This window comes from Pristis pectinata, chromosome 20 (genome assembly GCF_009764475.1).
Source record: "Pristis pectinata isolate sPriPec2 chromosome 20, sPriPec2.1.pri, whole genome shotgun sequence".
Lineage (NCBI taxonomy): Eukaryota > Metazoa > Chordata > Chondrichthyes > Rhinopristiformes > Pristidae > Pristis > Pristis pectinata.
The window spans coordinates 33,952,004-33,978,549 of record NC_067424.1 but is presented as its reverse complement, the minus strand read 5'-3'; the positions used below and the strand labels follow the sequence as shown (position 1 = coordinate 33,978,549).

The window sequence follows — 26,546 nt, the reverse complement described above, 5'->3', positions numbered from 1 at the left end:
AAACATAGGACTAAGCGATTGCACAAGGGCATTTAGTCAATAATTATGAGGCTTTCTTACTGATTGGATCTATAAACTTGTTTGGCATGGTGATTTTTTGATTCAAATTTTCATTATTAGTATTCTCATAGACACAGATAATCAATAGCAGGGGAAAAGCAACATGAGAATTATATGATTGAGCTTCCCTTTATTTGTTCTTATGACTAAACAGCAAAGCTGGAAGAACAATATTCATTACATACAGATAAATGCACAAACAAATTAGGAGCAGAAGTAGGCCACTCAGCCCTCAAGTCTGCTCCACCATTTATTAAAATCATTCTGATCTGATTCTAATTTTAACTCCCTATTCCACCACTGGTAACCTTTCACCTCCTTGCTTATCAAAAATCTAACTATGCCTGTCTAAAAAATATTCAAAGTCTCTGCTTTCACCACCCTTTGAGGAAGAGTGCCAAAAACTAACAACCCTCTGAGGAAAAAAGGGTCTCAAGTCTTATTTTTAAACAGTGGCTCCTAGTTCTTGATTCTCCCAAATCTGTCAGGACACTCAAGATCTTATGTATTTCAATCACTCTCACTCTTCTAAACTGGAGTGGTTACAAGCCTACCCTGTCCAACCTTTCCTCATGAAACTATTCCAGGTATTAGACTAGTAACAACAAACAATGCTGGAAGTACTCAGCCGTCAAGCTGCGCCTGAGGAGGCAAAAGTTGTAAGTTGATATTTTGGGTTGTGACCCTGCAACAGGACTAAGAGGGAAGAGGAAAGATTTTCAGTATATAGCAGTATGAAGGAGGGTGGGATAGAGACTGGCAGATGACAGGTGCAACAAAATAGGAAAGGGATGGTGGGTAGATGGAACTAGGGCAATGGAGGGGATAGGAAAAGTGAATAAGAGGATAGGAAAATTAGGAGAACAAGTGAGTGTGTGTGGGAGGAGAGCAACGGAGATGTGGGTTACCTGAAAATGGAAAATTCAATGTTCACACCATTGGGTTGTAAACTATGTAAGCAGATTCATACCATTCAGTTGTAAGCTACCCAAACAAGATAAACCTTCCTCCAACCTTAAATACACCAGATGAGGTCTTGCTAATGCCCCATATAACTGAAGCATAATCGTGTCCTTTGTCTTCCCTAGCAAAAAACATGATGTTAGTTTTTCAAATTAACTGCTGTATCCTCATACTGGCCCTAAGTGAATCGTGCACTAGGACCTCAAATCCCTCTGTATCTCAGAGCTCAGTAATCTCTCATCATTTAGATAATACCCTTTTTAGTTTTCCTGCCAAAATAAACAATTACATATTTTCCACGTTAATACTTCTTGCTAGATCTTTGCCTGATCACAATCTATTTATATCTGTGTAGCTTCCTTTATGACATTGTCAGAACTTACTAACCTACCTATCATTGTGTTATCAGCAAAGTTACCAATCGTGCATTCAATGCCTCATTCAAGTCATTTGTATAAAGTGTATGAAGTTGAGGTCCAATCACTGATATCTATGCAACACCACCTGTTACATCGTGCCAACCAGAAATGAAGCATTTAAGTCTACTATATGTTTCCTGTTAACTTGCCAATCTTCTCTTCACCCCTAATGTTACATACTACACTGAGATGTTATTTTCTGCAATAACTTTTGATACAGCTTTTGTCAAACACCTTTTGGAAATCAATGTATGTTATATCTGCTATTTCCCTTTATTCACGTTGCCTGTTACTACTACAAAGAACTGCAATAAATTGGTCCAACATGACTTCCCTTTCACAAAACCAGATTACCTTCAATTTCTCCCCCCCCCGCCCCCACATGTCCTGCTGTAACATCTATATTAATAATTTCTAACATTTTCCCTATGAGGGATGCCAAGCTAACAGGCCAAATCTTGGAGAATTTGGGGAATTTAAAACCAACACAACAAATATTTCAGTAGCCACTTCCTTTAAGACTTTAGAAGATAGTCCATTAGTTCCTAGGGGCTTATCAGCTCACAGCTCCAAAAATTTGCTCAGTACCATTGCCCTGGTGATTAACTTTCCTGATCCTGATCCTGATTTAAAGCTGTTTCTGGCTTGTTGCTTGTTTCTTCTACAGTGTAAAATATCTGTTTAATTCATCTGCCATCTCCTTGTTTTACATAATTAACTTCCCAGACTCACTTTCTATAGGAAGAGTATTCACTTTGTAAACTCTTTTTTAAAGCATCTATAGAAATATTCCTATTTCTTTATATCTCTAGCAAGTTTCATTCCATGCTCTTAAAGTTTTCTTTCTTATTAGTCTTTTGGTCATCCTTTGGCGTTTTTTTGTATTCTATCCAATCTTCTGACCTCAATTTCCATTCAGAATGGTGAGGTCTTCCCCAATTTCCACTGTGGATTTCTGATTGGTTCTTGTTCTGTGTTGAAGGAATTTCCATTGTGTTGAAAGGTGGGCAGCTCCAGCATTGTAAATGAATGAGCCCATGAGAATAGGAGGACATATTCTGAAGTGGGGACAATATGTGACTTGAAGTCTACCTTGCAGTACCCAAGCGACTGATCTCCTTCTAGGTTGTAATCTGTGTTTTAGCAAAGAATGATGGGATGTTGCTATCATTTTTGTACATGGTGAACAACAGAAAATGTTCAGGATGGTTAATAAAGGTGGCATTACAATGAACTACTTTGTGCTGAATGCTGCTGGAATACAGTGTAGGGAAGTGTACAGTCATGCACTTTGGTAGAAGGAATAAAGACATAGACTATTTTCTAAAAGGGGAGCAAATTCAGAAATCAGAGGTGCAAAGGGATTTGAGAGTCCTGGTGCAGGATTCTCTAAAGGTTAACTTGCAGGTTGAGTCAGTAGTAAGGAAGGCAAATGCTATGTTAGCATTCATTTTGAGAGGACTAGAATATAAAAGCAAGGATGTAATGCTGAGGCCACGTTTGGAGTATTGTGAGCAGTGTTGGGCCCCATATCTAAGGAAGGAAGTGCTGGCATTGGAGAGGGTCCAAAGGAGGTTTGTAAGAATGATCCAGAGAATGAAAGGGTTAACATATGAGGAGTGGTGGAACAGACTCAAAGGGCCGAATGGCCTAATTCTGCTCCTATGTCTTATGGTCTTATGAATCAGTTAAAGCTTTAGTTTCATGGAGGCAAGCCAGTGATAGGGTACACTGATTGCAAAATCAGACGCTTACCAACATAGTTTCTTACTCAATCTTACAAATAATATGGTATCTACAATAATATAATACCATATACAACAAAAATAACATCATCCTACACCTCAATCTGGAAAATCTATCAATAAGACCTTGGCATCTCTAATATACAACTCTGAAGAGTAAATTAAGCTCTCCTATGAAGTCAGTCCCCAACAAACTCACAAGTTATTAAGGATCCCCTTCAAGGCCCAGTGTTGCAGGTCATTCATCAAATGACCATTGCACAAGGATGGAGGTCACCACCATGTACTCAGCAGACATGAGTGAAAATATACAAGTACCAGAAGATGCATTGAAAATGCCACTAATTTGCATTAATTTCCATGGAATCCATGAAGCATTAAAAAAATGTACTTAATGCAAATTAATTTCTATCACTTAGGCTAAACATATGACATCATAGCAGTGAGTACAAATTTATACTTCATTATTAAATATTGAAGAATTAGAAAGATTATTCATTATAACAAAAGTCTTGCATTCTTACCTTTGCATCCTTCACAGGTTAGTGCATTATAGTGATACCCTGAAGCTTTGTCCCCACACACCACACACAACTCCTCCTCTCCCTTTACTCGCAAAGATGAATTATTGAGTCTTGGTCTTTTCATCACAGGTATTCCTCCATCTGCAACACTGGAGCCCAAATACTGTGGTTTGCTTAGCTCATATGAGCTAGGAGAATAATGTCCTTCTGGTGAATACTGAGGGTAGTAATTATGAGCGGAATAATGCGTCTGCTGCTGAGGTGTTGCCATCGTAGAGAACTGCATGTTGGGATACTGGCTGTATGGAGGCATCTGTAGATCGGGGTCTTGAAGTGGATAGCTAATCTGATCAGTCAGAACTTCTAAATTTAGAACAAGGAAGAAATTACTCTACAGCAAGAAATTGTAATCTAAATCTAGCATTTCCAATATATAGATGCTTTCCAGAAAAACTATGGCGTCTCAAGATGGCAGTTCACCACCGCCTTCTCAGGGACAATTTGGGATGAGCAATAAATGCTGACTTTGCCAGTGATGTCCAGATCCCAAAAATGATTATTAAAAAAATGCTGGACTCTCCACTTATACCCAGCTTCAGTATAAGTAACTTGCATCATTTGTAGATGACAATTAAATACAGGAATCTTACGCCAATGACATAAAAATGTTACATGCCATTTGACATCACTACATACGCTCAGCAACCTTAACATAACCATGTCAAATGCATAAAAGGATCTGGATCAGATTTCCAAAGATGTACTATTTTTTAGATAAAATTCACTGTGTGGTGCACAAAAGCATTGCACTTTGTGAATGAATTTCTGATCTTTTTTCATGAAATTATCGCTTGTAATCATCAATATATGCTGATTGTACAGAGAACAAACTCAAAATAAAACCATTGTATGAAATCATATTAAAAACAAATGGAAGACTACATCACAATAAGACTACGGAGTATAAATGCATTTGACATTGCTAAAGATTTATTGTAAATTATTTGAGTTCTTTTTTGAATGAGATAAAATGGTTCAGTTTGGAAAATTAATTTAGTATTTCACACCATAACCACAAAAAGAATGCCTTGCAGGAAGAGAAATTGAAAATAGAGGAGATAACTTCCCACCATTATCCATTCTGTTCTAAATGTAATCATAGTCCTGTATTTTTACAACTGTTTATATTGTGCTTTTGTTTTGAGATAGTTGACTGCACTCTATTCTGTGATAACAGTGAAGGGAAGGCCATTGAGCATATGAGAGTCAACTTTTCTTTGTTTTCCTTGAAACTTTGTCAGTTGAATCAAAATTATAATCAGCTTGACTCTTTATCACCTTCCCATGACAGCTCAATCCTATTTACTAGGTTTAACTCCTTCTTTCTTAATTCCTTTTATTCACAATAGAAATTATTAGATGTCTGGCACAGGCATGGTTCTTTTATAAGTTTCGGGGCACTAGTTCCTCACTTGGTGAGTTATCTGGTCATCGAAGGATAGCTGAAGAACAAATCACCTTCCCAGTTGTAAGGAAAGGAGACAAGATGTATTATTTTGGATGTTACTCTGCACCTTCTAGTCCTAGAATCATGAACAAGCAAACACAGAAACACAATAATTAAGCACTGAGCATGTGCTAGAGTTGTAACAATTCTCTCCTTTATTTTTAGAAGATCCTCTCTGCAGTTTTATATCATTGTTTAAATCAGTTCCATGTCAACTGCAGTTTTTAATGATGATAATTTGACCCATATGTCAGTTTATCAGCATTTTAGTAGAAAATTCAGCTATTCCCTTGGTGGGTCTGAAATCAGTTGGATGCATTCAGTCAAATGTTACTTTCCCTTAATGTTAGTTTTGCTTAAACTTGTGTCAGTAATATTTTCAAATGAGCTGATGATATCTGAAAGTTACAATTACAAATGTGTTTATTTAACTTTTTCCCCTGCATTAGTTTCATATAATGAGTAAGCTGCCAAATTGCAACAGTTAAAATATATTTAATTTTCCTCCAAAGTATTTTCCTTGGGTTATGCCCAGAAGTTGTCTAATGTGAAGATTTATTCACCACTGGAGTTGTTGCACCCATTTTTTTTAAAGATAAAGGTGATGTTCCCAGGTGTAAAAACAATAATTGGCCTGATTTGTTGGAGTTTGGAAATAAAACTGGAATTGATTCTGTGTGGTAATAAATTTTAATTAAAATGATTAAAGTGGGATTCCCACATTTCAGATTTTACTGCAGTGTGCTACCTTTTAAAATTGATGCTCATGTTATGGTTTTCACAGGCTATGTCAGTATTTATTGCTAGGTCACTGACAAAGAGGTAACTCAACTGTTAACTTGCTAGACCAGTCATGGATTAGCCACGTTGGTTTGTAACCAGAGTTACGTATGTGCAGGTTTCTTTCCTATTTCAACATCCCATCCCTGCAAACCATTTTTAATTGGTTGTTGTGTGTAATCTATTTCTCATTTATTTATTTCTCATGCAAGGAATTTAAACACTTTATTTCAGTCAAAAAATGTCAAAAATGATTAACAATTGTTGATGAATATTTAACACTTCTGGATCATTTTGAAATCTCCAGAGTTTCAATAAAATATAGCAAAACTCCAAAAATCCAGCAGCCTTGAGACTTTAGCACATTTTCTGGACTATTTGATATTACCCCTATTAATACCCAAACACACCTTTATTTCACTTTCTTTTACACATTATACAGTAGTATAATAAATTTTCCAGTAAACTCTGCAAGTCTAAAGGGAGTGAGTAATGTACAAACAATCTGGACTCCATCTCCTGCTGCAAACCCATTGCTTTGGTAGTCCAGACCCCAACCTCGGATCTGGTTGCACATTAGCCCACAACATGGATCCCACCACTCTGGGCCCCAGTTCATATCCTGATGCTGAACCATCAGGATTTCCAAGATAAATCAATTATTAAAAAAAACAAAGATTTATCATTTGCTTAATGAAGTCTGCAATTTTCCTTCCAGGCTTTCATGCATCTGATGCACAAATGGACGTAGATTCCAGGCTGTCCGCAGTGCTGCTAAATGATTTGCAAAGCTCACCTGGACACTGCTTCCATGATTTTCCATTGCATATGCATGGACTATGGATGTCACAAGGCACTCGTGTAAAACTGGGCTTTTGTGGCACACATTGTTCATTAAAGTGGATCTGCAGGGAATGGAATCTGGTTTGGGAACGCAGTTCAGGATCTCTTTTAAGTCATACACTGAACCTTCGTAATGGCTTTCCTTTGCAACTTCCAAAACTTCTCCCAGCCCTCTGGGCACAACCCTCAACCTTCCCAATCAGAATGTGCAACCAATTACAACTCTCCCCTCATGCCACAATCCAGATTCTTTAGAAAAACCTTTTGATCCTTCCATCCTTGCAAACAATCACCTCTCTCTAGCCTCCCTTTTCTCTCTGAAGTTGAATTTTAATCCCCCAAATTCATCCATCTCTCTGGGGAGTCCTTGTTTGCACCCCTCCAGTTAGGTTTCCATTCCCATTCCAAAACTGAAATGACTCTTAACAAAATCATCAATGCCTGCCTACGTGATTTTCCCAAAGCTACTCTTTCCCTCCTTCTTCTCAATCTGTCTACAATCTTTGACAATGCTTGAACACATCATCCTCCTCCAGTAACTCTACTATCATCCAAATGGACATTGCTGCATTTCCCTAATTCCATTGTAACCTATCCAGCCATTACCAGAGAACTACCCATAGTTGCTTCTATTGCTAGGTCTGCTCTGCAGCTGGTGTTCCCCAAAGATGTATTTTCCTATCCTTGGCTTCTACATTCCACCCTTCAGCAATATCATCCAAGAATACTGTATTGATCCTACATGAAAAATGATAATACTGTCAACCTTTTGACCCTTTAATGTCTGCACTGCTTGTCCAACATTCAATTATGGATGAACAGAAATATCGTCCAAGTAAATATTGGAAAAACTGACATTAATTTTCTTGAGTGCCCATCATAAACACCATTCCCTAGATCTGATTACATCTCTTTCTGGCCAATGTGTCCAAAACTGAACTAGACTTCTTATATCCCTGGAGTTATTTAAACATGAGCAGAGCCTCTGGCCTCGGATCTATTCCATCACTATGGTCACCAACTTTTATTTCTGTTACATCACCCACCTCCACACCACCTCAGTTCAACATCTGCAGCTGAAACCCTCATCTATACCTGTTATTCCTTCTTGTCTTGACTGAAGAGGTCATAGCCAGCCTCCTTCATTCTACTCTCCAAAAACCTGTGGTTAACTAAAACTCTCTTAACAAGTCCTAACTCTCACTATTCCCCTGATCTTGCTGATCCACATTAAGTAATATCAGCATATTAAAATTCTGATCTTTGTTTTCAAACCTGTGTATAACCACCACCACCCCCCCCCCCACCCACCCTCAAATTAATAGCACTCCATCAATTCCAGCTGCTTGATAGTCCCTGAATGTAATTGCTTCACTATCGGTAGCCATACTTTCAGCTACCAAGGCTCTAAGCTCTGGAAGTTTCTCCCTACATTTTTCTGATTGCTGTCTCCTTTCTCCTTTATAATGCTCTTTGCTATGTAAGGGTGTTGTTTCTATTGCTGTTGAAATATGAAATACTCTGAGACCAAAAGCAATAGTATTTACCAAAAATCTTAATGCAAGAAACTTGCACTTTCACAAATATATTTCAGTTGTATGTAATTTGGTATTGGTACTAGTTTATTATTGTCACTGTACCGAGATACAGTGAAAAACTTAGTTCTGCAAGCCATCCATACAGATCATTTCAAAACATGTACTTTGAGGTAGTACAAGGGAAAAGCAATAATAATGCAGAATATAGTGTTACATTTACAGAGAAAGTGCAGTGCAGGTAGACAATAAGGTGCAAGGGCCATGACAAGGTAGATTGTGAGGTCAAGAGTTCATCTTTAATGAACAAGAGATTTAACCAAACTCTTGCTGTTAAATCATAGAATCATAGAAACATACTGCACAGAAATGAGCCTTACAGCCCACCTCATCCATGCTGACCATGATTCCTATCTACACTAATCCCATTTACTGCATTAGGCCTATATCTCTCTATTCCCTTCCTGTCTATGTACCTGTCCAAATGCCTTTTAAACTTTGAAATCATATCTGCCTCCTCTACCCCCTTTGGTAGTTCATTCCAGATATTCACTGCCCTCTGTGTGGAAAACCTTACACCTCAGAAATTTCTCCTCTCTAACTTTAAACCTGTGCCCTCTAGTTCTACATACCCCTATCATGGGAAAAAGATTCTGACTCTCCGTCCTATCTATGCCCTTCATAATTTTGTAAACATCTATAAGATCACCCCTCAGCCTTCTGGTTACTATAAACCCAGCCTATCCAACTTCTCCTTATTACTACAGCTCTCCATTCCAGGCAACATCCTGGTGAATCTCCTCTGCACTCTCTCTGTTGTTACCACATCCTTCCTGTAGTATGGCGACCAGAACTGTACACAGTACTCTAAGTGTGGTCTAACCAGTGTTTTGTATAACTGCAACATGATGTCCCAACACCTATAGTCAATGCCTTGGCCTATAAAGCCAAGCATACCAAATGCCTCTTTCACTACCCTATTCACCTGTGTTGCCACTTTCAGAGAGGTATGGACTTGCACCCTCCGTACATCAGTGCTCCTAAGTCCCTGCCATTTGCTCTATACATCCTACCAGAATTTGATCTCCCAAAATGAATTACCTCATACTTATCTGAATCTAAATTACACCTGCCATGACTCTACCCAACATTTTAACTGATCTATATCTTGCAAGTCCAAAAAAGGACATGTTTATTCCTAATCTTTGTTTATCAATCAATTCTCTATCACATTACCCCCAACGCCACGTGGTTTAAATCTCAACAATTCTGTTTAATGCCAATTTTGTGATGGCAACAATATTGTTGCACTTATAATTAACAGGTTGGGGTTGTGTTGGGCATGGAAAGTTAGGAACAGTTTGAGGATGGCTGGTCATGCAAAATATTTTTGAATTCTTCTCTGAAGTTTAATAATATGGTGGCTAATTCCAGCAGATGATTGATTAGTAACTACTTCAAAAGCACTCCTTTTCAGGTGTTAGGGAATGAAAGATACCGTACATGAAAACTACTTTGCTGAGAAAGGGCTGAGAAGTGGCAGATGGAGTTCAACCTGCAAAAGTGTGAAGTGATACACTTTGGAAGATCGAATTTGAAGGCAGAATACAAGGTTAATGACAGGACTCTTAGCAGCGTGGAGGAACAGAGGGATCTTGGGGTCCATGTCCATAGATCCCTCAAGGTTGCCGCGCAGGTCGATAGGGTTGTTAAGAAGGCACATGGAGTGTTGGCCTTCATTAGTCAGGGTAACGAGTTCAAGAGCCGCGAGGTAATGTTGCAGCTCTATAGAAGTCTGGTTAGACCACACTTGGAGTATTGTGTTCAGTTCTGGTCGCCTCGTTATAGGAAGGATGTGGAAGCTTTAGAGAAAGTGCAGAGGAGATTTACCAGGATGCTGCCTGGATTGGAAAGCATATCTTATGAGTATAGGTTGAGTGAGTTAGGGCTTTTCTATTTGGAGAGGAGGATGAAAGGTGACTTGGTAGAGGTCTACAAGAGGCATAAATTGAGTGGACAGTCAGAGACTTTTTCCCAGAGTGAAAATCACTAACACAAGGAGACATAATTTTGAGGTGATTGGAGAAAGGTATAAGGGGGATGTCAGAGGTTAGCTTTTTACACAGAGAGTTGTGGGTGCGTGGAATGCACTGCCGTCAGAGGTTGTGGGGGCAGGTACATTAGGGACATTTAAGAGACTCTTAGATAGCCACATGAATGATAGAGAAATGGGAGGGAAGGGTTAACATTTGGGAGGGAAGATACTACAGCAGGATAAAATGTTGGCACAACATCGTGGGCCGAAGGGCCTGTACTGTGCTGTAGTGTTCTACGTACTTTACGCAGGAAGTCTGAAATCCAAACTTACTACAGGCGACCCCTGCATTATGGGGGTATTGAATTCCTCGAAAATGGGCCATATCGCAATTGTCAATAACTTGAAGCCGTGTCATCTGTGCATGTGTCAAGAAATGCAAATTGAGAAAACAATTGTGTTGATTTATTTACTTTTTTTCCACATAAATTCCATCAGTCCAATTTTTTTTCCATATTCAAATTTTTGAGTAGTAATTTGTGAATTCTGTAAGGGCAAATTTCTGTAACCCAAATGGCCGTAACGGGGTTGTTGCCTGTGCACTCATATTACTGTAATGTAGCTGCTGTCCTAAAGATAGAAAATTGGAGTAGGAGTTGGCCATTCAGTCCTATTAGGCTGCTCCATCATTCAATAAGATCTTGGCTAATCATCCAAATTCAGTACCTTATTCTTGCTTTTTCCCCATATCCCTAGATCTCTTTAACCATAAGAACTATATATAACTCCTTCTTGAATAAGTTTAATGAATTGATCTCAACTGCCTTCTGTGGTAGAGATTTCAACAGCTTCCCCAATCTTTGGATGAAGAATTTTCTTTTCATTTCAGACCTAAACAGCTTAACCTGTAGCCTTAGGCTGAGATCCTGGATCTAAATTTTCCCCACTGTTGGGAACATCCTTCCTTCATCTATACTGTACTTCAGGATTTTACAAGTTTTAATGAGATTTCCTCTCTTTTGTCCAAACTCTAGTAAATATAAGTTCAATCATCCCAATCTGTCTTCATAAATCATCACTGTCATCCTAGAGAAAGAAGTCTGTAATTCCACTCAGTTTGACCTTTTCACGGTTCTAGTGTAATCCACCTTTAATTCTCCTATAGGTGGCCAAATGTTGCACTCAGTTTATAATTCTACTTTGGGAACACTTACCACCTCTTTCTCAAGGCATTTGACTGACTGACAATACCATTCATTGAAAATAATATTTTTAAAAAACTGAGGCAACTAAAATAAGCAGATTAAAAAAAACTGTAGATTTTTCAATTTTACCAATGCCAGAACTTATAGTTAAACCTCCTGCTTCAGATATGTTACTTCCTTCCTTAGCTGGCAGATGACCTCTATCACTGATTTCTCTGAGTGCAGTGTGGAATAACAGTGCCTGCCTGTGGGGAGAAATGGTCTTGCAGTGGGCAACTAAAGACCACTTATTACACATACTTATGCCCTTGGTCCTCTTGCAGTTGTTTTTGCTCAAAACGGAAAGTGATATATTTCCTGTCCTCCATTTTGGGGCCTTAGGTGAATGCCCAATCCATGAAGAATTCTCATCTTAGACTTTTGCTTAAAATATTCAAAAGGACTGCTGTTTAACAGGTAGAAATACCCCTTAATGAAACTATCATGTCTTTACAAAATTTAAAGCTGAAATGCTAGGAGTTTATACATACCATAGAGCTGGGGTGGTTCTGCAAGACAGTATCCATCTGAAAGAGCTAAGTGGCTGTGCCCAGCCATGTTGGCCTCTGACCCCGTCCAGTGTTTCATTCATGTACTGTTTGTTGATCTGATTATAAACAATTGCACAGACGCTGGAAAAAAATGAAAAGATAATTATAACAAACTTAATTATTCAAACCAGTAATGCTACTACTGTAAAAATGTGAACATTGCTAAGACCAATCAAGTGATGTGCCCTGCATAGTACCAGCTTCTCTAGAACCTGTTTTCAAATAAAAGTCAATAATTAAGGTTTCATCCTTTACTCTGCAATCTACAAATAAAATGTTTAATTATGAGGCATGCATTTGATAAGAACACTTTTTAGTAAACAATTATATAAACTTCATAATAATTTTCTACAAATTCAATGAATATATTTCTCACAAGCCTTATCTTTCATTTCCATTTTATTTCAATGGCTGGATATTTTAGTTGTGGTAATAATCAGTTTAAGCTCATTTATTCTTATTTATGTAATTGTTGTTTTGTAGACCTTGTACTTCTAGGCCCAGGGTTATTCATTGTTACATTCTGAGAGACAGGAGCTACCTCCATTTGGAAAGGCAAGGACTGATTAGGTATATTCAGCATGGCTTTGTGTGTAGAAAGTCGTGTCTCATGAATTTGATTGAGTTTTTTGAAGAGGTGACCAAGAGGATTGATGAGGATGGGATGGTAGACATTGTCTACATGGACCTGAGCAGGGCCATTGGAAAGGCCCCTCAAGGTAGGTTGTTCCCGAAGGATAGAGCACATGGGATCGAGGGTGAGCTAGCCCATTGAATATAAAATTGGCTTGGTGAAAGCAGTCAGAGGGTGGTAGTGGAGGGTTGTTTTTCAGGTTGGAGGCATGTGACTAGTGGTGTGCTGCAGGGATCCACGCTGGGTCCAATGTTGTTTGTCACCTATATTAATGATTTGGATGAGAATGTAGGTGGCATGGTTAGTAAGTATGTGGCTGACACCAAAATTGGTGGCATAGTGGTGTATTGGTGACTCTCTTCCTTACTGATCACGGATCACATTCTATGGGAATCTGATTTCATTCAAATTTGAATTTGTCACAGTAATAATGTCAAAACAGTTTGCACAATATTGCACAATCGCATGGGACTAAAGCTACAACAGTACCATGCATTCAAAGTTCCCATTGTTGCTTGTTAAATTTTTAAATTTTGTGCTCCTCATTAAGGTTGATGATTAAGGTTGAAGGCTCCTTATTAAGGTCCATCTGATAAATGGAACAAAAATGTACTGATTCCTCGTCAGATATCTGTGGTGTCACATCAAATGTAACACAGACTTCAGGCTAAATAGTACCATCCATGTATGTACATGGTTGCAGCTTGAGAATTGTGTCTATCATTGTACCTACATAATTGTTCCTCAGTTGTTCTTATTTCCCACATTCGTCATCTTTTGTCCTTTCTGATTAATATTGGCAATTTTCTCACGTACTAGAGTGAAAATATGGTTTAGTCTCTGCCCAATTAACACACAAAAAAGTTTGGGAAGAGCTACTACTGCAGTAAGCGTTCTGAACTGGATACTATTCTAGGTTTCATAACTGAAAAGCAATGTGTGGCATTCAAATCAGGTGACCCTGACCCATACAGGAAATCAAGATACGGTCTTCATAAAGCAATCAGGGATGCCAACAGACAATACAAATCCAAAATCGAGTCCCAGACCAGCTGTCCATTGTGGCAGAGCTTACATGCTTAAAAGGCCATGCTAGTCCCATTTGCCTGCATTTGACTCATATTCCTCTAAACCATTCTTATCCATGTACCTGTCTAAATGTCCTTTAAAAGTTATAATTGTACCTGACTCTACCACTTCTCTGGCAGCTTGTTCCATGCTCCGACCATCCTCTGTGTGAAAAACCTGCCCCTATCTCAGCTTTTATAATCTCTCTTATTTATTCTGCTGTCATTCAAACATTTCATCTACTAGCCCATCAATGTCAGTCACAGGTAGACAGGGTAGTGAAGAAGGTATATGGCATGTTTGCCTCATCAGCTGTGGCATTTAGTACAAGAGTCAGGATGTCAGAACAATACAGTGGTTAGACCACACTTGGTGTATTGTTTGCAGTTCTGGCTCCCATCATAAAGGAAGGATGTGATTAAGCTAGAGAGGGTGCAGAAAAAATTCACAAGGATATTGCCTGAACTAGAGGGCTTGAGTTATAAGGAGAGATTGAATAGACTCAGACTGTTTTCTCTGGAGTGAAGGAGGCTGAGAGGTGACCTTATAAGAGGTTTATAAGATCATGAGGGGCCTAAGTAGGGTAGATAGTCACAATGGTTTTCCATGGGTAGGAGAGTCTAAAACAAGAGGCATATATATAAGGTAAGAGGGGGAAAATACCATGACCAGTAAAAGAAATAAACAGTTAATATGCTGACGGTGATGTTGATTAAGGTGGAATTTAAAGCAGGCTAGAGGGAAAACCACTTTCTTCTCTTGAAATGGTGTCATAACCAGGGTCACACTTTAGCACCTCTGCTAAAACTTGATACCTCGAGTAATAAACATCCAATTGGGATGATTGCAACAAAATAGATTACAAACACAAAACCTTTAAGATTTGAACCTTCTAGCCTTCGAAGAGAGAGAATTACCTCATGCTAATGGCTTACTGGGCTGGATGATGTTCAATCCAATCCACTAATGCCATGGCTATGTTTACCTGCTGTAGTAGACATGGGAAGGGCTGTTTTGGTCACTTCCATTCCATGGCCTTCTGTAGAATGGAGCAGGGTACAAATAATAGCCAGGTCTTATGCTGTGTAACATGAGGCTCAACTCTAGAACTGCCCAAATGGCCATCGGCATCTCAGTACTGTCAAAAAAATCTTTTACTGTCTTAAATATCTTGTGTTTTTAAAACAAAAATAAAATAGCGAATTTAGTTAGACACATGGCACAACTGATAATTAACAAATAAATATACAGTGAAATAAAAAGATCTCAAACACAGCTAAGCTTCTGAGTGAAGGTCAGCATTCCCAATCAAGGGAATGGAGTCACTCCTTATACAACAGGCTTAGCTAAAGTAGAGCTTACAGGCCAAATGAGAAGGGCATTTGGCCCCTCCACTCAGTACGGTCCAGAGTCACTGCTGGGCTATGATTCAGTGCCAGAGTGGAAGATCAGATATGCCAGTATGTGTTTTGCATTCCATACTTCCATAATGCAGTGCGCAGACATGAAAGTTGAAGATGTACTGAAAGCATCGTCTGCTTTCAGTACATATTCAACTTTCATGTCTGTGCACTGTATTATGGAAGTATGGAATGCACCATACTTACAGTACCTACAGTAAAGCATGAACTAGTTCAATATATCAAGGGCTAAATACATCTAAATCAGTCCTTAGTGGAAAATGATCCTAATTTTGGATCCAATCTGATACCATTTTGAAGTTAGAATGTGCATGCTATTTATAGAAATCAAAATTGGGATTTGGGAATTATTTAAATCTTCACTGTGAATATGGATTAAGGGATTGGCTCAGCAGCAGCTTCTTTCTAAATTCACTTACAGGAAATAAGAATTAATTTAGTAAAAGTCATTGCAATATTTTTCACATTCTTGGTTTTGGGAATTAAGTGAGCCTTGTTTTTTTGATCTTGGGTGAACGGAAAGAATGAATCAAACTGTTCAAAAGCCATTTCATGTTTTTTTTCCTTTTGATAAATATATAGAACACATTGCCAGATGCTTGAAATTTGAAGACTCTGTAATGTATCAGTAAAGAACAACAAAGTCCTGCCAAATAATTTCCATCTTCATTGGGAAATCAAGTGAAGGAAAAATAAAATGCAGATTTCTCATGAGTTTTAAAGTAGCTGCTTTCACTGAACAAGCAGCTTGAGATTGATATGTAGAGGTAAGAGTCAACTTCATGAAAAACAGGCACATTAATGGCTAATTTTGATGTGGCATCACTGTGTGATTAAAGGATGCCTGACCAATCTCCAACTCATTTTGGTCAAAAATTTGAACAAAACCACTCAGGTTTGACACCTATGAATTAGCTTAAATTTGCTTTGGAATACCTGTACATTATAAGTAACCTTGTAGAATTACTCGGTTTTATCTATTTCATTCTGGCAATAAGGTGATGGTAGCCTTACCTATAGCACGTTTTTGAGAATCTCTGTTTATAAAAGTCTTAATTCCAAAAATTCTGATGGTGCGTTTCTATTTTGAAAGCCATCTCGATGTTGACACACTCTTGTTGAAATTAGTTCAGATTTTAAGATGATGCAATATCCTCCAGACATAATCCCAGTACAGAGAAATTCCAAGGATGTATATCATTAATCATGGAGTGATTTATTGCCAAGACAATTAACCAGACTTCATTATCAGGAGGATAATATATTTCTCTGCTTTTTTGAGTCTAGAACTCAGTTATAAAAATGTGTTCCTTTGATGATGAATTACTCTAGAAATTATATGAATTATCAGGTTTAAGTGAGGACAATTCAAAATATTATAAGAGATGAGATAACTATGTTACAGAAATAAACTATAGCTCAGTTGGTGGCATTCTTCCCTTTGAATCATAAAGTTGTGAGTTCAAGTCTTTCTCCATTACTTAAGTAGAAAAATCAAGGTGGTACTTCAGTGCAACATTTTAAACCAGCAGTGTAGTCATTTGGATTCTAGATTTTGACTGTTCTCTAAGTTGGTGGTAAAAGGGCCCGCGGTACTATTTTAAAGAGGAGAGTTCACTATCCAGGTGCCTTGGTCGATATTTATTTCTTAACACAACAGATTACCAGCTCATTATCATGTTGTTGTTTATGAGAACTAATTGCTTGTACTATTTCATTATTTGGAACAGTGAATACATTTCAAAAGTAATTCACTGGCTGTAGAATTCTTTCGTAAGTCCAGAAGTTATGAAAGATTCAACATGCTTGTAAGTTTTACATTTTGTTTTAAATGTCCCTATATCTAATACAGGGATGTCATAAAATGCTTAAAGTGAAGAATCTTCTCCAGTCAATTCCGATATTGGACGTAACAGGAATGCTCACACTTCAAGAATATTTCAATGCCTGAAAGTACTTTGGTATGGCCTGATTTAATGAAAACAAGTATATAAATGCAAATCTTCTTCTACTTATTTATTTTCAGCAACTTGGCATCATTGGCAAAGGAGCATTTATTGACCATCTGAAATTCACTGTTGTAGAGTGGTGGTGAGCCACCTTCTTGAATTACTGTAGTTCTTCAGAAGAAAGTAATCCTATATTGCTGATGGAGAGGGAGTTTCAAGATTTAAACCCAGCAATGACAAAATTAAGCTGATATTTCTCTTAGTCTAGGTGATGTGGGACTCTGAAGGGAACCTGTAGATGGTGGTAGTCCCATGCACCTGTTGACCTTTTCTCTCTTGGTTGAAGAGGTTGTGGCTTTCAGAGGAGCTGTTTGAATGTCCTGGGTAAATAATTGCAGTACATGTTGTAGAGAATGAATATAAAGGGTGGTGAATGTGTGTCAATCAAATGGCCCACTTTGCTTTGTCCTGAGAGATGTTGGAGTCGCATTCATCCAGGCAAGTTGACAGTATTCCATCACACTCCTGACTTGTGCTTTGTAGATGGTGGAAAAGGTTTGGTGTATCAGGAGGTGAGTCACTTGCTACAGGAAACCCAGCATCTGAACTCTTCTGATTGCCACAGTATTTAAATGAATAGTCCAGGATTTTGATGGTGGGGGATTCAATGATGCATTGAATGTCAAAGGTAGGAAGTTGGATTCTGTTGTTAGAGATGGTCTGGCACTTTTGTGGCAAGAATATTATTTGCTACTCATCAGTCCATGCCTGAATGTTTCTTTTTATTCATTTAAGAGATGTAGGCTTTGCAGACCGAGCCAGCATTTATTTGCCCATCCCTAGTTGCCCTGGAAAAGGTGATGGTGAGCTGCCTTCTTGAACCACTGCAGTCCTTGACGTGTGGGTATACCGACAATGCTGTTGTCTAGGTCTTGCTGCATGTAGGCATAGACTGCTTCATGGGTGAAGAATTGCAAATGGAATTGAATTTCTGGCCTTGTGATAGAAGGAAGGTTATTGATGAAGGAACTGAAGTTGGTTGGGCCTAGGGCAGTGTCATAAGGAAATTTTACAGTGTTATCCTAGAGCTGAGGTGATTAACCACCAAGAAGCACAACCATCTTGTTTTGTGCAAGTTATGACTCTTGACTACTGGAGTGTTTTCCTCTTTCCCCTTGATACTCATTGACTTAAGTCTTCCTATGTTCCTTCAATGCTACACTCAGTCAAATAGTGCCATGATGTCAAGGACACTCATTCCCACTTCGCCTCTGAAATTTAGTTCTTTGATCCATATTTGGACCATGGATATGAAGAGGTCTAAAGCAGAGATGTCCTGGTGAAACCCAAACAAGGCCTTGGTGGTCAGGTTAATGGTGAACAAGTATACAGTCAATGATACCTTCCATCACTTTGCTGATGATTGTGAGTAGTCTGGATGATAACTACTTGGATTGGATTTTTCCTGCTTTTTGGATCTCCCTGGGCAATTTTTCTCATGGTTAGTTAGTTGTCAGCATTGTAACTGTACTGGAACAGCTTAGCTAGAGATGCAGCTAGTTCTGGAGCACTGGTCTTCGGTACTACAACTAGGATGTTGTGGGGTCCTGTAGCCTTTTCAGCATCATTGCTCACAAAAGTTTCTTAATATCACATGTTTCTTAATATCACATTCTTAATATCAAATTGGCTGAAGACTGGTTTCTGTGACAGTGGGGATCTCAGCAGGAAGCAGTGGTGGATCATCCATTGGGCACTTTTGGCTGAACTTTGTTACAAATGCTTTAGCCTTGTCTTTAGCATTCGAGTTCTAGGCCCCTCCATTATTGAGGATGGGGATGCTCTTGGAGCCAACTCTTCCTGTTATCAGTTTAATTGTCCACCAACATTCACAAATAGATGCAGTAGGACTGCAGAGCCTCACACTGATCTATTCGTTATGAAATTCTTTGCATCATCTGTTGTATGTTGTTTTTGGTGTTTAGCATGCAAGTTCCCTGTGTTGCAGCTTCACCAGGTTGGCATCTCATGTTTAGGTATGTCTGATGGTATTCCTCACTGAACCAGGGTTGATCCCCTGACTCAGTAGTAATAGGAGAGTGATGCATGTGTCAGCGATGAGATTACAGATTATAGTAGAGTACATTTCTGTTGCTGCTAATGCTCCACATTGCCTCATGGATGCCCAATTTTGAGCAGACAGATCTATTCTGAAACTATCCTATTTGACATGATTATAGTTCCACACAATATGATGAAGAGTGTCTTAGGTGTGAAGATAGGACATTGTCTCCACAAAGTGGTCACTACTACTAGTGCTATTATGATAGATACATCTACTACAAGTGGAACCACTTACTGACTTCTACCCAAAACTCACCGCTGACACCACATTTATTCTCAGTGCTCTGGGTTAGGAAAAAGCAAAATGAGCCAAAATCTCCAGTCCTGAATAAAACTGCATCCCAATATGGGTATCCCCTTCAGAGCAAGAAGTGGGAAATTTCGGGAAGTTGAAAAAATATTCAGTTACTACTTTGAATAGCCCCTAGCTAATGAAAATCTTAGGAACTTGTAGGACACTTACCCATTCCACAAAAGTATTTACCTTCATGCTGATTTTGATCTTACCCTTAAAGCATTTTCTGCTATAACTTTTACAATCATTAACCAGATTCAAATTTAATCAAATAGAATCTTGGCCAAGATTTGGCTAAACTGACATATTGTATGGTTCCTGGACAGATAACTCAAGTACCTCATTGTATTTTGAATCATGCATTTTGCAAGAATTGATGTCACAATAGAAAATGCAGTGGAATGTCTATTATTCATACTAACAGAGAGTGGGCAGGATGGCAGCAGTGTGAATTGTGTAAATGTGGTCAGAAATTACAGCACCATGGGAGCCATACTTGACATTTATTTCCAAGCAATGCCCTCAGGTTTTCTACCACTATACCTTAAAATTCTGGGAGTAAAAAAGTCCGAAACTCCTTCACATGCAGAGAATTTCTTTGAGGTGTAATAAATTCTCTCATGTAGTCTTGCTGTTCTCCACCAGATTCTTAAGACAGATCAAATAATAAATATGCTGCTTCTCCCAATATAATTGAGGCCAGCTTTTAGAACTTAGTAGAATTTCCAGACAGTTGCATTGCTGTCAATTCTACAACATCCCCTTTATAAACTATATTATTTCTAAGTTACACTAATTTTATCCTTTCATTTTCTCATTTACTTTGTGATTTCCCAAACCAGTGGGCAGCACTTAAGCTTCTCTCAGTGTATTTCTGACTCACTTCCAGAAAAGTCACTAGAGATCTTTGAAGACTGAGCTTGCCTAACATTGTCTTATCCATTTCTTCCACTGTTTACATGTCTTGGTCTGTTCAACAGATTTTCTCCACTGTCTTTTGGTATTTGAAGTCAAGCAGCTTTTGTTCTTTGATGTCAAGCTGCCTAAAACTAATTTGCTTATTTACAATATTATGTATATTCTCAAATGACAGAATATAAGAAAATTGTTCAGTATTAGCATTTTTGGGCATTATTATTAAAGCTGGATCCTTGCCTTTGTACACAGTAATGCAGTGGCAGGTTCTTCACGTCTGGATTTAATGTAGCATTACTAACACTAGAGATAAATAAAGCAGTTCTAAAATTTGGTGGAGAGGAACTTCTGATACAAGTTCACAACCTCTTCTACACCTAGGAAGAGTTGTGTATGCTAGGGGACCTCAGAGATACTGATATCATTACCACCTTCAAGAAAAGAGACAAATCGGATTGCAGTAACTACAGAGAGATCTCCCTGCTATGTGCCACATAGAAAGTTATTGCAAGGGTGCTCCTTAACCACCTCCTCTCAGGGGCTGAACTGCTCTTCCCTGAATCACAGTGTGGATGGATTCAGTCCACCAAGAAGGTACCAAGACGTGATCTTTATCATGACAACAACAAGAAAAATACAGGGAGCAGCAACAATACAGGACATGGCCTTTTTCAAGAAGAGCCTTTGACTCTGCTAACTGACAGATATTGTGGAGAATCCTTCTCAAATGTGACTGCCCTTAGAAACTTGTCCCTATTCTTTGTCTTCTTTGAATCTGTATGCACAAACCCAGTCTCAGTACAGAATGGGCTCAAGGAAGGCTGGTTCAATGTTCCAACGCTCTTCTTAATTTGTCACATCACAATATCGCACTTCAGCTCCAGCAAGCTTACAGCTGGTTTGCAGGTAAACTACAGGATGAATGGGAAACAATTCAACTTTCATCATGTTTAATGAGAATCAGGGTCATCCAACCTATTAGTTATACACAACTGAGGCTTGATAATTTGCATACTTGGAGAGTGAGCTCCTAATCTTTGCTGACTTGTTCACTGAGGTATTCGAAAAACTGGGCCTAACACTAAACATCCATAAAACAAATCAGCCACTACCTCCACTTCCCTCCAATCAGCCACTGCTGCCAGTAAGCCCCAGTAAAGGTGATTGCTTTCTATATCTCAGAAGTCACCTCTCAAAATGGTAAATTGGTTTATTATTGTCACATGTACTGAGGTACAGTGAAAAACTTGTCTTGCATACCGTCCATACAGCTCATTTCATTACAACAGTATATTGAGGTAGTACAAAGAAAAACAATAACAGAGTGCAGAATAATGTGCTACAGTTACTGAGAAAGTGCAGTGCAGGCAGACAGTAAGGCGCAAGCCCATAATGAGGTAGATTGTGAGGTCAAAGGTCTATCTTATCATACTAGGGGACCGTTCAGTAGTCTGACCTCCATCATGACAAGAGCTTATGGGGTATAGAGAAAATGCTTCAAAGGTGTTCTCAAAGCTTCCTTGAATTTGTGAGAATTCCTGCCCTGTGATTATTCAAAGCCGGACATCCGGGGAGGCACTAAGAATCTAAAGTCTCTGTTAGGAATATATAGAAGCCCAGCAAAAACAGTGGAAGGAGAGCACCAACTCCAAAGCTATCCACTCACCCCACCCATTAAGCACCTTCTGCCCCACATTGAACAGCTTATAGATCCCATATAGGCTTCATCAGCCTCTACAGAACCCACAGAATTGAAATGGAAGCAAATCACCCTCAACACCAAGGGACTGCCTAAGCACAGAGAGAATCAAAAAGAAATTAAAATTGCAAATAGTGGAAATAGAAATAAAAACTCATGGTGGTGTGGATTTGTTAAACATCCAAATCATTAATCCATCTCTTTTTATAGATGGTAATCCATTCCTATTTATTTGCAGCATTCTCTGTTTTAATTTCACGTGCAATAGAAATTGGGCTGACGTCAAACAGGGCATGTATACCATCCAATATTGTACCATCCAATCTTCTCCTATCCAGAGCAAGGATAGGCTTCCCTTTATCTTCATCTTTCACATTACCAGCCTTCACTTTCAATGAATTATCCTCCATAATTTCAGCTACATTTGATAAGATGTCTCCACCAGATACATCTTAGCCTTCCCCCCACCCTTTTAGAATTCTGATGTCTGCACAAATATTAGAATGGTGATCCTCCCAGCTGTAAGTCAACAATTCTTTTACTCGCAGTTTTTATCCCAAATTACCCTGTTTTCAGAAGTTAACAAAAATGTAGAAAAGTGTGTAGATGTCTATAATGGCCTAGGAGACACAAGTGATTGCAGATACTGGAATCAAAAAACAAGCTGCTGGAGGAACTCAGTGGGTCAAGCAGCATGTGTGGAGGCTGCTTGAGACCCTGATGCAGAACTAATTTTCATGCAGGTTTTTTTGGGTTTTCTCAGAATAATTACCAACAACTTTTGAGACTTTGCACAAGTGTGCAACTCCCATGTTTCCTGGCTGAGTTCCATTGTCATGGACCTAATGACAGACCAAAGTTGCTAACGTTGCCAGTATTTACCCTGGGGATCTGCTCTCAGATCCTGCATTGGGTTAGACCTGATATATGATCTGCAAGCTTATTCATTTGAGTGAGCAGTATAGGATGGTGGGGAAGAAAGATAAGTTACTTTTTTAATTATTTTGTGTTTGCCTTAAAGTTCTTAATAATATAAAAATAATTATTTGAAGCATTTTAATTGTTCTTTTTACTTTTTAAGAAAATAATTATTTTTAATAATTTTAATTGTTTATTTCTTAATAGTTTAAACATTTTAAGTGTTTCTGGATATTAGGAACATGATGAAACATTGAGAAACCTTTAAACTCAGAGCAGGGCGTTATCATCCATCAGTGTGTTCCAAAGAAGTTTCGTTCAGCTCTTGTTCTAACCTATCCATGCCACCTGGGTTATGTTATTTGAGGGTGCTGATGCTTAGGTTGTCTCTCCCTTCTTATCCCTCCTCTTCCTGCTCTTTCTTGCTCTACTGTTTAGTTGTTTGTGGCTAGACATATGCCTGGTGGTGAGAGTTGTCCCCTATTGATGGCATGGTTCTACAGCATGCAGCAGACCATGTACCTTGACTCTTCCTCTGCCAGGTATTGCAAGGCTCTGCTAGAGCATTTCATACCAAATGCTAAGCAACTATTTTCAAACAAAATTACACATGCTACATTGAAAAAGCAACCTACTGAATCAGGATGCTATGAGCTTATAGAAGTCACTAATATAAACTGATTCATGTAGGATTCTATATACCTTGTCCATTAATATTGTTTGTTGCAAGAAACAATAATTTGTATTTATGTTGTGCCTTGAATGTAACAGTACATTTCAAGTCACTTCACACAAGTGATTATTAACTAAGATTGACATAACCATGAGGGAGAGGTAACCAAATGTTTGGTCAAAGAGGAAAGTTTTAAGGAGTGTTGTGGAGAGGATTAGTGAGAGAATTGCAGAGCCTAACTGTTGAATACATGGTTGGCAAATGGCCACAATGCAAAAGTGCAGAGGTCATAGGGAAGTGTGGTGTCATATACTTTGGTAGGAAGAATAAAGGTGTAGACTATTTTCTAAATGGGGAGAAAAGTTAATAATCAGAGGTACAAAGGGACATGGGAGTCCTAGTTCAGGATTCCCTCAAGGTTAACATGCAGGTTGAGTCAGTAGTAAAGAAGGCAAATGCAATGTTAGCATCCGTTTTAAGACTAGAATATAAAAGCAAGGATGTACGTGTACTGCTGAGGCTTTATAAGGTACTGGTCAAACAGCTTTTGGAATATTGTGAGAAATTTTGGGTCCTGTATCTAAGAAAGGATGTGCTGGCCCTGGAGAGGTCCAGAGGAGGTTCACAAGAATGATCCCAGGAATGAAAGGCTTAACCTATGAGGAGCCTGTGATGTCTCTGGGCCTGTACTCGATGGAGTTCAGAAGGATGAGGGGGGAATCTCATTGAAACCTACCAGATACTGGAAGGCCTGGATAGAGTGGACATGGAGAGGATGTTTCCATCAGTAGGAGAGTTTAGGATCCAAGGGCACAGCCTCAGAATAAAGAGACATGCCTTTAAAACTGAGTTGAGGAGGAATTTCTTCAGCTAGAGGGTGGTGAATCTGCAGAATTCATTTGTCACAGAGGACTGTGGAGGCCAAGTCATTGGGTGTATTTAAGGCAGAGATTGATAGGTTCTTGATTGGTAAGGGGGTTAAGGGTTATGGAGAGAAGGCGGGTTAAAAACAAAATCAGCCATGATTGAATGGCGGAGCAGACTCGATAGGCCGAGTGGGCTAATTCTGCTCCTATATTTTATGGTCTTATGTTCTTATACAGGACCATCAGCCTAGAGCAATTATAAAGGTATGGCAAAGCATATGATTGGGAGATCCAAAAGAAGGGATTTTTTTTGAAATTGAGGCAATGCCAGATCAGAAGTTACTGTCCATCAGCAAACACAGAAGTAATGAGTATAAGTTAGGGTGTGAGCACCAGGGCTTTAGATGAGCTGAGATTCATGGAGTGTGCAAGGTAGAGGCCAGCCAGGAGAGCACTTTTGTAATGAAGCGTAGATTTTGCAGCTGGTGAAATGAGAAATGGGGGATTGATGTGGAGATGGAATTTGGTTGTCTTAATGATGAATTGGATTTAGGATCAGAAGCTCAAATCAGGCTCAGATTGGTTGCAAAGTTCAAAAGTATTCCGATTCAACCTCAAACATTGATGCAGAGAGGCTGGAGTTTCAACTGGTGTTCAGTGTTAAAACATAAGTACATGGGAAGTGAAGCTATTTCTGGTGAACTCTAGCTACAGCCAGATAGATAACAATTGAAACAGGTGGACGATTCCACTTTCCAGTAGGAATATCCGGAGAAGCATTAGGAGTAAAAATGCTATTGGATATTTTTCTTGTACGGGGTAAACTGTAGCACTAGCACCCTGATTAGGCAAACTCATACCAGAGACTGGATTTGACCTTTTATATCTGATATCCTATTGCTGTCCTTGCAGAATAGAATCCGATTTGAAGGGCTGGAATTCCTGTAAATGCAGAACTCCTGCTTTGAAACCATTTCCAATGGCAAAGCACAACTGAAAGCAGGCCCACTCCCATGCAAAGCTTGATCAGAGCAATAATGACATTTCCCACACTCTTATTCTCAAATGTTGGACCGAGATAACTGGGGAATTAGCAAATGATTTGACATGTTCTTAAGGAAGCTTCCCTGGGGACCTTCTGGTTTGGAATTCAGAGCAGTTTGTTTACAAAGTCTTCATGTTGGATTATCAAAGATGGCAAGTTAGTTTGATGTTTACGGTGGAGACATTTCAGCAACAATTAAAAATCTGGATTTTAATGTAAAAGATTAATCATTATGAAAATATTGATGAATTACCTGTAAAACATGTTTTTTTTTAAATCAGGGTGAACTGGCTCCAACACCTTGGCTGAGAAATTAGTTCACACTTAAAAAACATAAGAAGTGAAAAGAGGATTAGATCACATGCCCCCATTCTTCGTCATTCAATATGGGCATGGCTTATCTTTTACCGAAGTCCATCTTCCTGCTCGTTGATTCATTGTAACCAAAATCTATCAGTCTCTGCCTTGAATTTAGTCAAACAAACTAAATATTCACAGTCCCCACGGTAGAAATTCCAAAGATTGACAAGACTTTCATTCAAAACCTGAGATTGACAGATTTTTGGATATGAGAGGAATCAAGAGTTAAGGGAATGGGGCAGAAAAAACTGGGGTTTAGGAACAAGACAGAATTAGATTAAAGAGCTGAATGGCCAATTCTGATCCTCGATTTAAGATGCTGACCTTATTAGATTCTTTGAGAGGCTAAATTTCTATTCAACTCAGTCCTAAC

The 26,546-nt window shown here is 38.8% G+C and overlaps 1 protein-coding gene across 2 annotated transcripts in view; it reads right to left on the bottom strand.

Moving 5' to 3' along the window:
• LOC127580831 (bile acid receptor-like) overlaps nucleotides 1–26,546 on the bottom strand; it is a 74,227-nt gene that overhangs the window by 31,265 nt on the left and 16,416 nt on the right. Inside the window, exons 2-4 of one of the 2 annotated variants that reach the window (XM_052034756.1) lie at nucleotides 12,147–12,287; nucleotides 10,745–10,829; nucleotides 3,712–4,074 (exon numbers count right to left, since the gene is read on the bottom strand). In XM_052034756.1, the coding sequence (XP_051890716.1) occupies nucleotides 3,712–4,074; nucleotides 10,745–10,829; nucleotides 12,147–12,182 (484 nt within the window). In that variant the 5' untranslated portion in view covers nucleotides 12,183–12,287. The remainder of the gene's footprint in view (nucleotides 1–3,711; nucleotides 4,075–10,744; nucleotides 10,830–12,146; nucleotides 12,288–26,546) is intronic. The other variant, XM_052034757.1, reaches the window with a different exon arrangement.